This window comes from Lonchura striata, chromosome 4 (assembly GCF_046129695.1).
Source record: "Lonchura striata isolate bLonStr1 chromosome 4, bLonStr1.mat, whole genome shotgun sequence".
Lineage (NCBI taxonomy): Eukaryota > Metazoa > Chordata > Aves > Passeriformes > Estrildidae > Lonchura > Lonchura striata.
In genome coordinates, this window is record NC_134606.1 from 46994969 (window position 1) to 47007092 (window position 12124).

Below are 12124 nucleotides of genomic sequence, written 5' to 3' on the forward strand. Positions count from 1 at the left end.
CGAGTTCAGTTTTGTTTTTAAACTGTAAGTTATGGATGAGAGCCAGGACAGATACACAGCTGTACCACAGAAGGATGTGCTTAATACTGCTGCTTCCTTACAGGTCTGGGTTGTTTTGTTTTTTGGGTTTTTTTGTTTGGTTGGTTTTGTTTGTTTTTCCAGAACTATTATACAATATAAATCAACACTTCTTGCAAACTAGGTGTAGTTTTAGCTCAATTTCATGCAAAAAGCAATATATGATCATCTACTTCAGTGTTTTCATCTGCCTCCCTTTTCCTTATAAACACTACAAAAAAGCCCTTTGTCTCTATTCTGTTTCACAGCACTTTTCTCTGGATTCTGAGCAGCATCATAGAGTGGCACATGAAGGCTTACTTGTCAGCAAAGTTACTTGAATGGCATGCTAGGATATTTTTCTCATGTGTACATTCAAATACTCATTTGAATGATGCCTAATAGGAGTGTCTACTTCTAAGATCCCTATTATCAGTAACTGAATTTAAGACATTGCTTTTACAATGCCTGCAATAGAACACTTCAATACAGAAGTATTCAATCTCATAGCATCACTCTAATTTTGTGTGCCAGTTTTAGGCAAGACCAAAACATTTATATTGTAAAATACCAAGATGACAATGAAGTTTTACAACTATTACATCTGCCAGTAAGGCAAAATGGTTCCAGTCCATCTGGCAGCTTGGATCCATTTTCAAAATAAGCCCATGAATCTTTAAGAGTCAAGGTTTATGCATTAAAAAAAAAAAAAACCAAAACAAAAAAACCAAAAGCACAGAACACAAAAACCCCACTAAGAAAGAAAAAAAATCCTGCAAACAAACAAAAACCAAATAAAGCTATAGGAAAGGTCGTTTGAAGTTAATGGAAAGACTTCACCTTGCACTGAAGCTAACGGATCTGTCTCTAGGACAGTAAATCCCATCTAATGAAATGAGGAAAAGAATCTGGGTTAGTACCAACCAACTCAGGATAAACTGTCTAGCCAGATACTACTGATAGGAGAAAGCCAGAGATTGAACAGATTCTGATTTAAGACCCTAGTAAACAGATTTGCAATAATCCAATTAAGAGAATAGTCTCATCTCTTTTAAGACTTCCCAGTTCTGTCTCTGTTGCCGAGCTTTATTTCTCTATTACATGAAGGCAGTGTATTTTAACATAATTTTTTTTATCGTTTTCCTCTCTCCCAACCAGCTGTTTTTTGTCTTTTTTTTTTTTTTTTTTTTTTTTTTAAGGAGGGAAGCAAATCGAGTACTAGGGTTCACAGCAATGTTTAGCACAGCAATTTTTGCTACTATGCCACCTGTGGTGATCTTTTCAAAAAACAGCAGAAAAGGATGACTAACAGTACCATTTATGTCCACATGGGAGTGCTAAGCACGTACCGAAAAAGGTGTCCATTTAAAGTGCTTTTAAGTAGACGCTAAAAAATTCTGGCATTTGGAGTAAGCATCGGTAGCAATAGCACTTAGCAGCACATTTCTTTAAATGCTCAAGTTAACATTTAAAATACAGATTTAAATTTACGCTAGGCATTTTAAGAAAGCTCACCAGCATTTAAGTCATACTGATCATCAGGTGTACCAATGTAGTGGGTTGTTTTTTTTTTTTCATTAAGTGTCTGTAAAGTTCAACATGTAAAAGCTCTTCAGTTAAGAAGAGCACGTTATAGTCACAGGAAAGGGGCACCCCACATGACATAGGACAAATATTACTGTAACCAGGAAAAAATAATTAGTGGCATACTGCAAAGTATTGGGCACATACAGACCAAATACTATACCAACCACTTGATGGCAGGCCTAAGGGGAAGTCAAAATTTCTCCTTTTTACTTACTGCAATCTCTTGCCTCTTATGATGAAACTATACTTTAAGCTTCATGGTATTTGTATACAGTGATCACCAAGATGTTAAAATTATTAATTTTTACATGACAGTTGTGGTTTGTATTGGATAAACAACTGTAACAGTAAGAACTAGAATATACCATTACTTATTTTATCACCTTGCATATAGGTCTAAAGAGTTGTCAAATACAGCTATACTATCCAAGTTTGTAAAAGCACTTAAAAGCTATTGAGAGCATAGAAAACTGGGGCTTTCTGCTACTTAAACACATACATCCCTTTGAGACCTTTCATACATTGGATAAATATTAAGTACTTAAGGGAGGACTGAGCTGGAACAGGAATCGAGTATTTTGAGCTAGAGCTGCTACTTAAACTTTCCTGTTGTATTACAATAGAAGTCTCTATCAAATTCAGCAGTGGAATGAAAGCTCACACAGCCTAACAAAAGAAGAGTCTTGGTTCTATTTCATTCCTGTTTATGAAAGAAAAAAATGTGAAAGTGATAAGGGTAAAAAACCCCAAACACTTCATCCTCCATGAAGAAAGCCTACTTTGCAGATCTATTACAGAAGCCCCACTGTCAAAGTGTTTATTTTTCAGCCACCAGATGAAAACCACTGCTTAAGCTCCTCAGGTAATGCCTTTCATCATGCTATTTTCAAGGCACAGTGACTACTAATGAAATCCATTCATCACTCTTAAAAGATAGCATCACTACGAGTGGATTAACATGACCATATTTATGGTATCACAAAGTTTATATTTTAGATTTAAAAATTATGAAATAGTACTGATATAACAAGTATCTCGGGAGATCTACTGACTGGAGTTGAACAGATTCATTTATATGATAGAGAAAAAGGAATTTCAAAAGCTTTTTGATACTGGCTTTGTAGCTGTTCAAGATCTACTAGAAGCAAGCAAATGAAAGCACAGATATGCCCATATACACACAACTTCAGGGGCATATTATCAGAGTACTAAATTCATTTTAAATAACAGAATCAAACTGCAGCTGAATTTTCTTAACTTTTTTCCAAAAATATATTGAAAGGAACACTTTATTGTATTATTTTGATAATGCACAAAAATATTTGAAATGCACAAAAGTATTCTTATGTACAACTCAGAGAAATTATCCCCTTAACTGAAAATTACTGGTTTTGCATACTCTGTATTTAATTTTATTACTAACTTTGGACTTTTTAAAAACAAGTTGTCATTATTCACACTTGTCACTCAGTTCATGACATTCTTAAAATAAGCAGCATTTTGTTTATATTAGTATCACCCCAACACAATGCAGTTTTATCTTTTCATTAGGTTTTAGTGAATATCTGAAAATAATATTGAGTTAACTGCAGAAATTAATACAGACTATAAATGGCTAAACATGGTGTGCTAATTTTCTACTTGGCTTTCAGAACAATACAAAACAACATAAACCAACAAGAACAGGTAGCTGTTAATCTATGGTTTTGTTACATGTTCACCCCATGGTAATTTCCCCCATTCTCAGCCAACTTGTTTAGATAGCCATTTTAGCTGGACTGGGAAAAAAAGGTAATCTATTTTTGAGTTCTACGACAGAGGCATTTAATATGAAATTATTTTACATTGTAATTGAAATGCTGCTGTTGCAGATATTTCATCTTAGCACTTTTCTGTTTATGTTTTTTTTTAAACTAAGTCACAGAAACGTGTGTCAAGAGGTAAAAGACAAAAAAAAGAAATTCAATAGAGAACTATGGCTCCCAAGCAAACCTGCTATATAGCTTCAGCAAGAGATTGCTACTAAAATCAAAATGTTTATTTTAAATGTAGCCCCATTTTGGACCTGGCCTTGCATCCCTCAAGCAGGTGAGAGCTGTATAATTTCTGCCTGCATCAAAAACTCTAGGATTACTCTTACCAATAAATAATTTTGTTTAAGGTATGTGCTTTTGTGTATATCTGCAGCTATATACACTGACAGGCACTGTATAGCTATATAAACAAGGCCAGCTGTAATTCAAGATTCAGATGTTGAAACCGTCTCTTACTAAAAATAAAATTTTAGGCTCCTTGAGCTCTGATGCTAGTAGCTGTTTCTAATTTGCAAATTCATCAGGTAACACAACTGTTTAAATATAAAATTACTAATAAAAATGTAAAAATTGGTATATAGTAGAACACATGGGAGATAATGGTGGTAAGTAGTATTTTAGGGTCCTAAGATATTCATACCCACAGTGTGTAAAAAAGTCAGACTTGCTTCCAGCTGTACCAGTCACACAAAGGCCTTACCTTCATTAGCAAGAATAATGCAACAAACCACTTCCCACAATTGTGGTTTTTTATACACCTCAATACGCCAATATCGTGCCTTACATGTTAGCATGTTTTTTCCCTTACATACTCCAGAGCTCTGAAGATGAGACTTTTGGGTGCTTCTATGGATGAGTGATAGTAATGGAAGTGTTACTCTGGTCTTTGGCACCTCTATCTCATTAATAAATCACAGTCCTTCTCCATTTTTTCTTTAATAAAAAAATCCCATCAGTGGTGCATTTCATTAGTACTGAAGAGTAGAATAGGTCTGTCCAGCCAGAGAGGAAAACATCTGAAATGCAATATATGTGTCTACAACTGTCTTTCCATCAATTGCACAGAAGCTTGGTCCACTTCTTCAGTTACAGTCTTCTTAAGAACTTTGGTTACAGCATTAATGTTTTGGTAAAAAATAAATCAAGAATGAAAAAACCAGAGCAGATGCTTTCCTTCTTCAGGTAGATTTTTCATTGTCCTCTCCTGTCTTCTGAACCCGTGAATACTTTTTGCATGAAGATTTGAAGCAGCTGGGAGGCCAAGATATTGGCCAGGAAAAACTGCAAGGAACAGAGCCTTGCACATTCTTCTCAAAGAAATAAAATATTGGATACCACCACGCTCGAGAGAGAAAATTCGTCTGTGAAGACACCTTTAAAGTCTGTATTGGCACGAACATGTAAAGAGGGAAAGGCAACTGTCAGTTTAAAGGCTTACAATCAATTAAAATTAATATTAAAATCAGTCAAGACAACAGCAAAAATGCAATGCATTTACATGAATTTCTGCAAAGAGCCTAGAAACACAGAACTGAGACAGACAATAATGAAGACAAAAATTGAGACAGACAACAAATACATACTACAAACTAAGCATCTTGACCACAAAGGGATGCTTTGTTGCTGTGCACATTTTGGGGCAACAAAGCACTCAAGCGTTTTTCAATATGATTGCTTTCAGGCATGTTATGTTTCCCCTGATGAGTAATAGCTGAGAATTAGATTAAATGGGCTTAAGAGTTATGCTTCTACTTGAAATTGCTGTTGAAACAATAGAAGCAGAAACCTTCCAAACAGTGTAACTTTAAAGACATTCATACAAGAATTGTCATTAAATTGTAAGACTGTCTAGGTAATTTCAGGTGTCCAGAACTTTTATTACTAAACTACTTCATAAGCTAAGACAAAGGACTATTCTACACATCAACAACAGCATTAAAACTGCAAAAGCTCAAAAATATTTTTAAGACAAATAAATATTATTTACTTAAATAACAATGAAGTGAAACTCCTTGCCCGTTCTGTTTAAATTTCAATATGGAACATCTATTTTTATTCTGAAATTGAGAACTAACTTTAACCTTCTGGCAATTTTAACAAATGCAGGCTACAAAAGGATTGTGAAGACCACTCACCTTTTCATTAGCCATGGAGTGGTACCACCAGAAGAGCCGTGTGGTGATATAGTATGCAATGATGACATCTACAGTATAGTGTTCATGAGCAACCAGGATACAAATGATGCCAGCAGCACTCATCAGCCAGCAGATTAAGTGATACCACCAGAAATGACGCGGTGAATCTGCGAGACAGGGAGGTGATGGGGAAAAAACACAACAAAAAGCCATCTGTTATTCTAACAATCCAGAGAAGCAAGGGGAAAAGATAAGACAATTTAAAGCTGCTAAATTTGAAAACATAACTCATTTCACACTGGTACAAATCCCCTGTTATCACAGTGGTACAGATTTCCTGTTTTGATTTATATGAATCTACATAATGAATTACACAAACTTACTGAGGTGTTCTTACTTTTTAAAGTGAGCACAAGATGGGTGAGTTAGACAACACTGCTATCCAATTTCTAGTCAAATTAAGTTTTCCCGTTAAATCATTTCTAGGATTTAGGGTGCAGAGGAAGAGAAAATTGAGGTAAAACATACACTTTCATTATTTAATTGGGTTGTATAAAATCTTTTCTTTTCACGGCCTATATTCAAATAAACTCAAGTCTCTAGAATTGATATAAACTGAGCAGAGATCAAATTAAACAGAAAGACACTAATTTTAATTCTTAGGTTTTTAAGAACTGAGGTTTCATGCAAATTTCCATTAATTTGCATGAAGCCTCAGTTAAATCAAACAAAATACACTGTATAGAAAAGGACAGTATGCGACTATACCCTTTAATGAAAGATTTAACAAATGGGAGTGGAGCTATTCAAAATGCATTTCAGCCACCTCAGTGGAAAAGTTCTCCTCTAAGTCTTTCCCCATTGAAAAAATGCCCTGAGTGTCACAGTGATCATTGATAACTTCTGACAGGCTAACTGGCTTCATTTCACTCACAGTGGGAGGTTGTGGCACCTCTTGCCTTGTGGGGAAATGGTCAACCTCTACTTTCAGACAATACCAGCAGAAAAGTTAATGATCTCAACAAGCCTACTCAGTAGGCTCTCAGAGGCCTGTGCAAAATAACTGTACTGCCACTTTTTGGTACAAGTGCCAAAACAAATTTTCTTAACTCTCCCCAAAACCCTGCAGACAGATTCACATCTACTGATTTTTTTTTTTAAGGTAAAAAGCCAAGTAATCTCAAGAAGCTGATGAAAACAGCATTAAGCAAGACAGACATACCAAGGCTAAAAATATTAATAACTATTCTGGTAAAAAATGTGTGCAGAGAATAAGTAAAAAATGGCAGAATATGTATGGAAGAGAAGAGCAAAAAATCCACTAAGCCAGACATAAAAACCTCAGAATGCATCTTACACCAAAGACACGTTACTGAAAGAGCAAAAAAGACCACCACAAGCAGCATCCAATTCAGACAAATTATAGGGCTTATGTCCTGGTTCAGATAACATTTTGATCATTATATGGGATGTTGAAAAATGGAAATCTATGCATTTCTCACTTATAGATATAGCACAATTTCATATAAATATATGCCTAACAATTAGGCGGCAGCCAAAGAGAACATTACAAAAATTTGTATGATGAAATTGCATCAATCCCTTATAATACCAAGTACAGAAGAAACCAGCCCAGAAAATATTTGGTTGTCTTCATCTTTTCTGGTACAACTGAGTACATGAATAGCATTAAAATACAACATAACAGACAAAACAAGGTAAACTAACTCTGTTATTAGGCTATTTTCCTTATATTACTCTGGTAATTTTGATGAGTTACAAACACCATTCTCCCAGTAATATTCATATCACAGGAAAGACTTAGGTCTAAGAATCATCAGATTATAAACAGCATCTTAAATCACTGTTCAAAGAAGAACATCTCAAATCTGCAATTCGGAGTCTATCACATTAAAGAGGCCCTTTTATATTGTGTTTTTTGTTGAAGGCAGAATGCAGCACTGCAGCACCTTGTTCCCTCAACATTTTAATAAAAGGAAGGCATCAAACTAAAGCTGGTTAGTCTTATTTTTGTTTTCAGTGAGAATTATATTCCCATGAGCCAAGCTAGCATTTGCATAGTTTGTGATACAACAAGAGAGAAGATTCTAACTCCAAACTGTGGGAATGCAGAGCTTCCCTCTGGCTGTCCTGGAAGGCCTGGGACCCTGGCAGGGGGTCAGGAACCCCCCTGGACAGAGCCCCGAGAGACACTGTCTCTGATCTCTGTCCATGGAAAAGTTTTCACTCTTACAGGATGAATTACAAGGTCTGAGTGTTTGATATGAGTAATAATTAAGTGTGGCACAGGTGCAAAAGCGAAATTTTAGGTTTCTAGATTAGAGGTTCAAAGGGGACAAGATGGAGGAAATTGGGTGTGTTTTGTCCTTTTTCTCCTTCATGTCCTCCATGTTTCACTGTAGTGTTGGCATTTTTCTATTGGTTTAGGCTGGGGACACACTGTTCAATGTAGGTGACAGATATTGGCACATTATTGTAAATATAGCACAGGTAGTTTCTGGTATTTAATGTTTGTAACGTCCCACTGAGGGGCAGAGCCCCGCACGCTGCCCTGCAGGACAGACCTGTGGCAGGGCAGCAGAACATGTTAGAGATGAGCAAGAATAAACAACCTGGAAAACCAGCACAGACAAATTGTGGCTTCTTCTTTGGCAGTGGGGCAGAAAGACAGTTTTTACAATCTTGGAATCATCAATACCACAGATTCCGACACCAAACATGTGAACTGCAAAGGGAACTCCCCACTACATATTCATGAGTGACCAAGCTCCCAGGATAGAAGCCTTGATTACCATACATTAGATTTAGAAGTCAGTGCTAAGTTCTCTAACACTTCAATAGATGCTCTTGGTGCAGCACAGATCTTTCCTCCCATGGCCCAGAGCAATGTAAAGCAAAGGGAGAAACCATAACTGCATCTTCTGCATGCTTGCCAAATTCTTATCAACTACAAGAAGCATTAAATAGGACACTTGAGCACAAGACATCCAAAGATCATAAATTAACTTTTCATTGCTTGCAGTAACTAATGCACAGCACACCTGAGAAAAGTAATTTTGCTTCTGGATGCAGTGTAAGTGTGCAACAATGCTGTGCTCAAGCCACAATTTTCCCTACAACCTCCTGCAGCTAATCTGCACAGAGCTAGTGTACACAATTACTACAGTATGTTTTAACCAAAATTTAAATCACTTGTCATCAAGTGATGAGAAGTGATCTTGTTTTAATCAAGCAATAAACACTTACATAAAGCTAGAGGTGACATGTTTAGCCACATTTAGCCCTTAAAGCCCAAAACACTTTTAGTCAACTTTACCACAATCCCTAGGGAGGTGATAGAACATTCACCCTTGAGGCATGTAGTCAGGAGTATTTAGCATGGATTCACCATAGGATAGGAAGTCATGCTTAACCAGCCTGATAGCCTTTAAAATCTGGACAACTGGCTGGATAGATAACAGGAGACAACTGGATGTTGTCTATATCAGTGTCAAAAGTCTTCAAGCAAGACTTCTGACACTGTCTCCCCATGATACCCCAACAGGCAAGGTTGGACAATTGGTGAGGGTGGACTGAACTGGCTGAATGGCAAGGTTTGGAGGGTTTTTAATCACTGGCACAGTCTAACTCAACCCAAAGGTTCATACTGGGCCTATTATTGTTCAACTTACTCATCAACAACTTAGATGAAGGGATAGAATTCATCCTCAGCAATTCTGCTGAGGACACAAAGCTCAGAGGAGTGGTGCTGTGCTGACCTTCAAAAAAATCACACACTGAAGGGATGGGCAGAGCAGAACCTTTTAAAACTCAGCAAGAGCAGGTTCAGGGTCCTGTACTTGGATGGAAGAACCTGGTGCACCACTACAGGGTGGGGGCCAACCTGCTAGAAAGCACCTCTGCTAAGAGGCACCTGAAGGTCCTGGTGGCCAAGTTGTCCATGAGCAGTGCCCTCATGGCCAAAAAGGGCAGAGTAGCCTGGGTTGTATTAGTAAGATCATTGCCAGCAGGTTGTAGTATTGACCCTCTGTTCAGCCCAGTGAGGAACACCTGGAGTTCCAGGCTCCCTAGTACAAGACAGATGCGGAGCAAGTCCACTGGAGGTCTATGAGGATGATTAGGAAACTGGAACACCTCTCTTATAAGGAGCAACAGAGGAAAATAGGCCTGCTTAGACTGGAGAAGAGTGAGAGGAAACCTCATAAATGTGTCTAAATACTTGAATGGAAGGTGTCAAGAAGACAGAACCAGGCCCTTCTCATAGGTGCCAAGCAATAGGGAAAGAGGCATCAAGCAGGAAATTATGCACAGGAAGTCCTACCTAAATGCAGGAAGAACTTGTTTACGGTGCAGGTGACCATGCACTGAACAGATTGCCCAGAGAGGCTGTGAAGTCTCTGACTGGAAACATTCAAGAACTGTCTGGGCACAATCCTGTGCAATGTGTTCTACAGAAATGTGCCAAGCAGAAAGGTTGGGACAGTGGTCCCTTCCAACCTTAGCTACTTCATGATTTTACTACAGCCACAGTTTCATTTCCACTCCATTTGTGTTTCAAACCCATATAAATACAGTCTGTGTACAACTGACAAGAACCTTTTGGAGGGCAGTAGTTTTGCACATACTTTTGTCATTTGTTTTTCCCAGTACAATGAATATGAAAAGAAAGTGCACTGAAATACAATCACTTACATTCTTTGATGAACAGATAGACCAGCGTTAATACTACAGTGTGTCCACTAAACAGGAAGTCTCCACACAGGATGTGTGAACCAGTTATGGACAGACCACCACCAGAAATCAGTCGCAGGATTCTCTGAACCTTTGCCTGAGAGTCTCCGTTCAACTAGAAAACCAGAAAGAACTATAAGTGACTGAAGTAAATTTCTTGCCCAAACACATAGCGAGTCAGGGAGACAGGGATAGAAGGACAAATTATCTCTATTTTCTTCAGATTCCTTTCACATATTCTTAAATCAGCATGCATTTCAAAGTTGAGAGGCAATAAGGATCAGTTTAGTAACATTAGCATTCTGTCTATACTTTCCCTATTTTAAAATAAGCACTGTATGAGAATGAAATGCAGAATCTACTGAAAAGGTAAACATTAAAAATTTGTAAGGTTAGAAATCTCACAGCAGCAGTTGACAAACTCAATGAAACCCATTAAAAACTGGTACAAGCCTTGCATACCAATTCTGTTATTCTTTTCAGAGCTGACCAGTATTTCTGCTGAGTAAAAACCTCAAACTTGCTTCATTTTAGATTTAGTTACAAACTCAGTCAGGAGTTAACTCATGTTTGGAGGATGTGCATTTTTAAAGCATGTATTAGGACCAGCTTTTGATTTCTTATAGATCATAGGCAGTTTTAATTACCTGTTTTAAATTAACTCTACCAAAAAACCCAAGAAAAATGGAAAACTGTTTTCCATAATCAGAAAAATAGTAACATATGACAAAAAAATCCAGAAGAATTATCAAGTGCTTTTACAGAGTTAAAGTAATTAATCCTGGTTTTATGCTAGCAAAATGCACTTTCAAGCAGAGATATTTGCATTTTCCTTTGATTACCTGTTCTCACTCCTCAATACACAGTCTATTACATAATCATTCCCCAAGCTGTCAGAACAAATTCAATCTTTACAATAGGGACACTTAAAGAGAACATTTTCAAATAGACAGTGATTCATAAGAGAAGTAATTAACCCACTATATCCCCAAGCTGTCTCAATGTAGACGACAACAGCCATGATGCTGTAACTCAAGACTAGAAATCATACCCAAGTGGTGGCAAATTTATCCCCCTACTAAACTGGCAATACCTTTTTTTAGTACCACTAACACAAAGTTCGTTCCAAGGAATTTTAGGACTACAACTTTTTATTAGTAACCTAAAGTGGGAGTAACAACTCCTTTATGTCACTACTTAACTCCAGTGTCATTAAATTTTTAAAATACGTTTGCAAAACTATTAGCACATCCATGTCTCTGTATGTATCAGTTCATTTAGTCAGCTGAACTTGTTTAAGTCACATTCTTATAAATTTTGCAGGTTGGAAGCAGTGACAGGCAGCTGACTTCAGGTATTGCAATAGGTCTTGACCAAATAGTGTGAGAAACCAGGCAAAGCACATAACAGTGTGGGTTTTTAAAGGGATACAGCCACACAAGCTTGCTTATCAGCCTATCAATTTCAGTATTGACCTTGGGTATCCTACCAGGTAAGAAAAAATACTGCTATAGTATTTAGAGTGATTAGCTTGAGCCTCAGAAGCAAGTTGATTGATTCAGTAGCAGTACTATTTCAACCTAAGATATTCTGAAAGGGAGTACTCAACTGCATTAACAATTTGAGGCTCTGTTACCACACAAAAGTTTTGGTTTATCACTACCTATATTTCTGAAGACACCAGTTGAAAGTAATTTGTGTTACTTAGTAGTACCTGAAACATTACCTTCTGCTTGATCTAAGGAGCCATCAGGACTGATGCAGAGATTTAAGACAAGA

At 37.1% G+C, this 12124-nt stretch overlaps 1 protein-coding gene across 3 annotated transcripts in view; it reads right to left on the reverse strand.

Annotated features, from left to right (window-relative positions):
• Positions 1-2915: 2915 nt before the first annotated feature.
• SGMS2 (sphingomyelin synthase 2) overlaps positions 2916-12124 on the reverse strand; it is a 35741-nt gene continuing 26532 nt past the window's right edge. For all 3 annotated transcript variants that reach the window (XM_021525496.2, XM_021525497.2, XM_021525495.2), the window contains exons 4-6: positions 10307-10460; positions 5594-5760; positions 2916-4840 (exon numbers count right to left, since the gene is read on the reverse strand). In XM_021525496.2, coding sequence (XP_021381171.1) covers positions 4637-4840; positions 5594-5760; positions 10307-10460 — 525 coding nt within the window. In that variant the 3' untranslated portion in view covers positions 2916-4636. The remainder of the gene's footprint in view (positions 4841-5593; positions 5761-10306; positions 10461-12124) is intronic.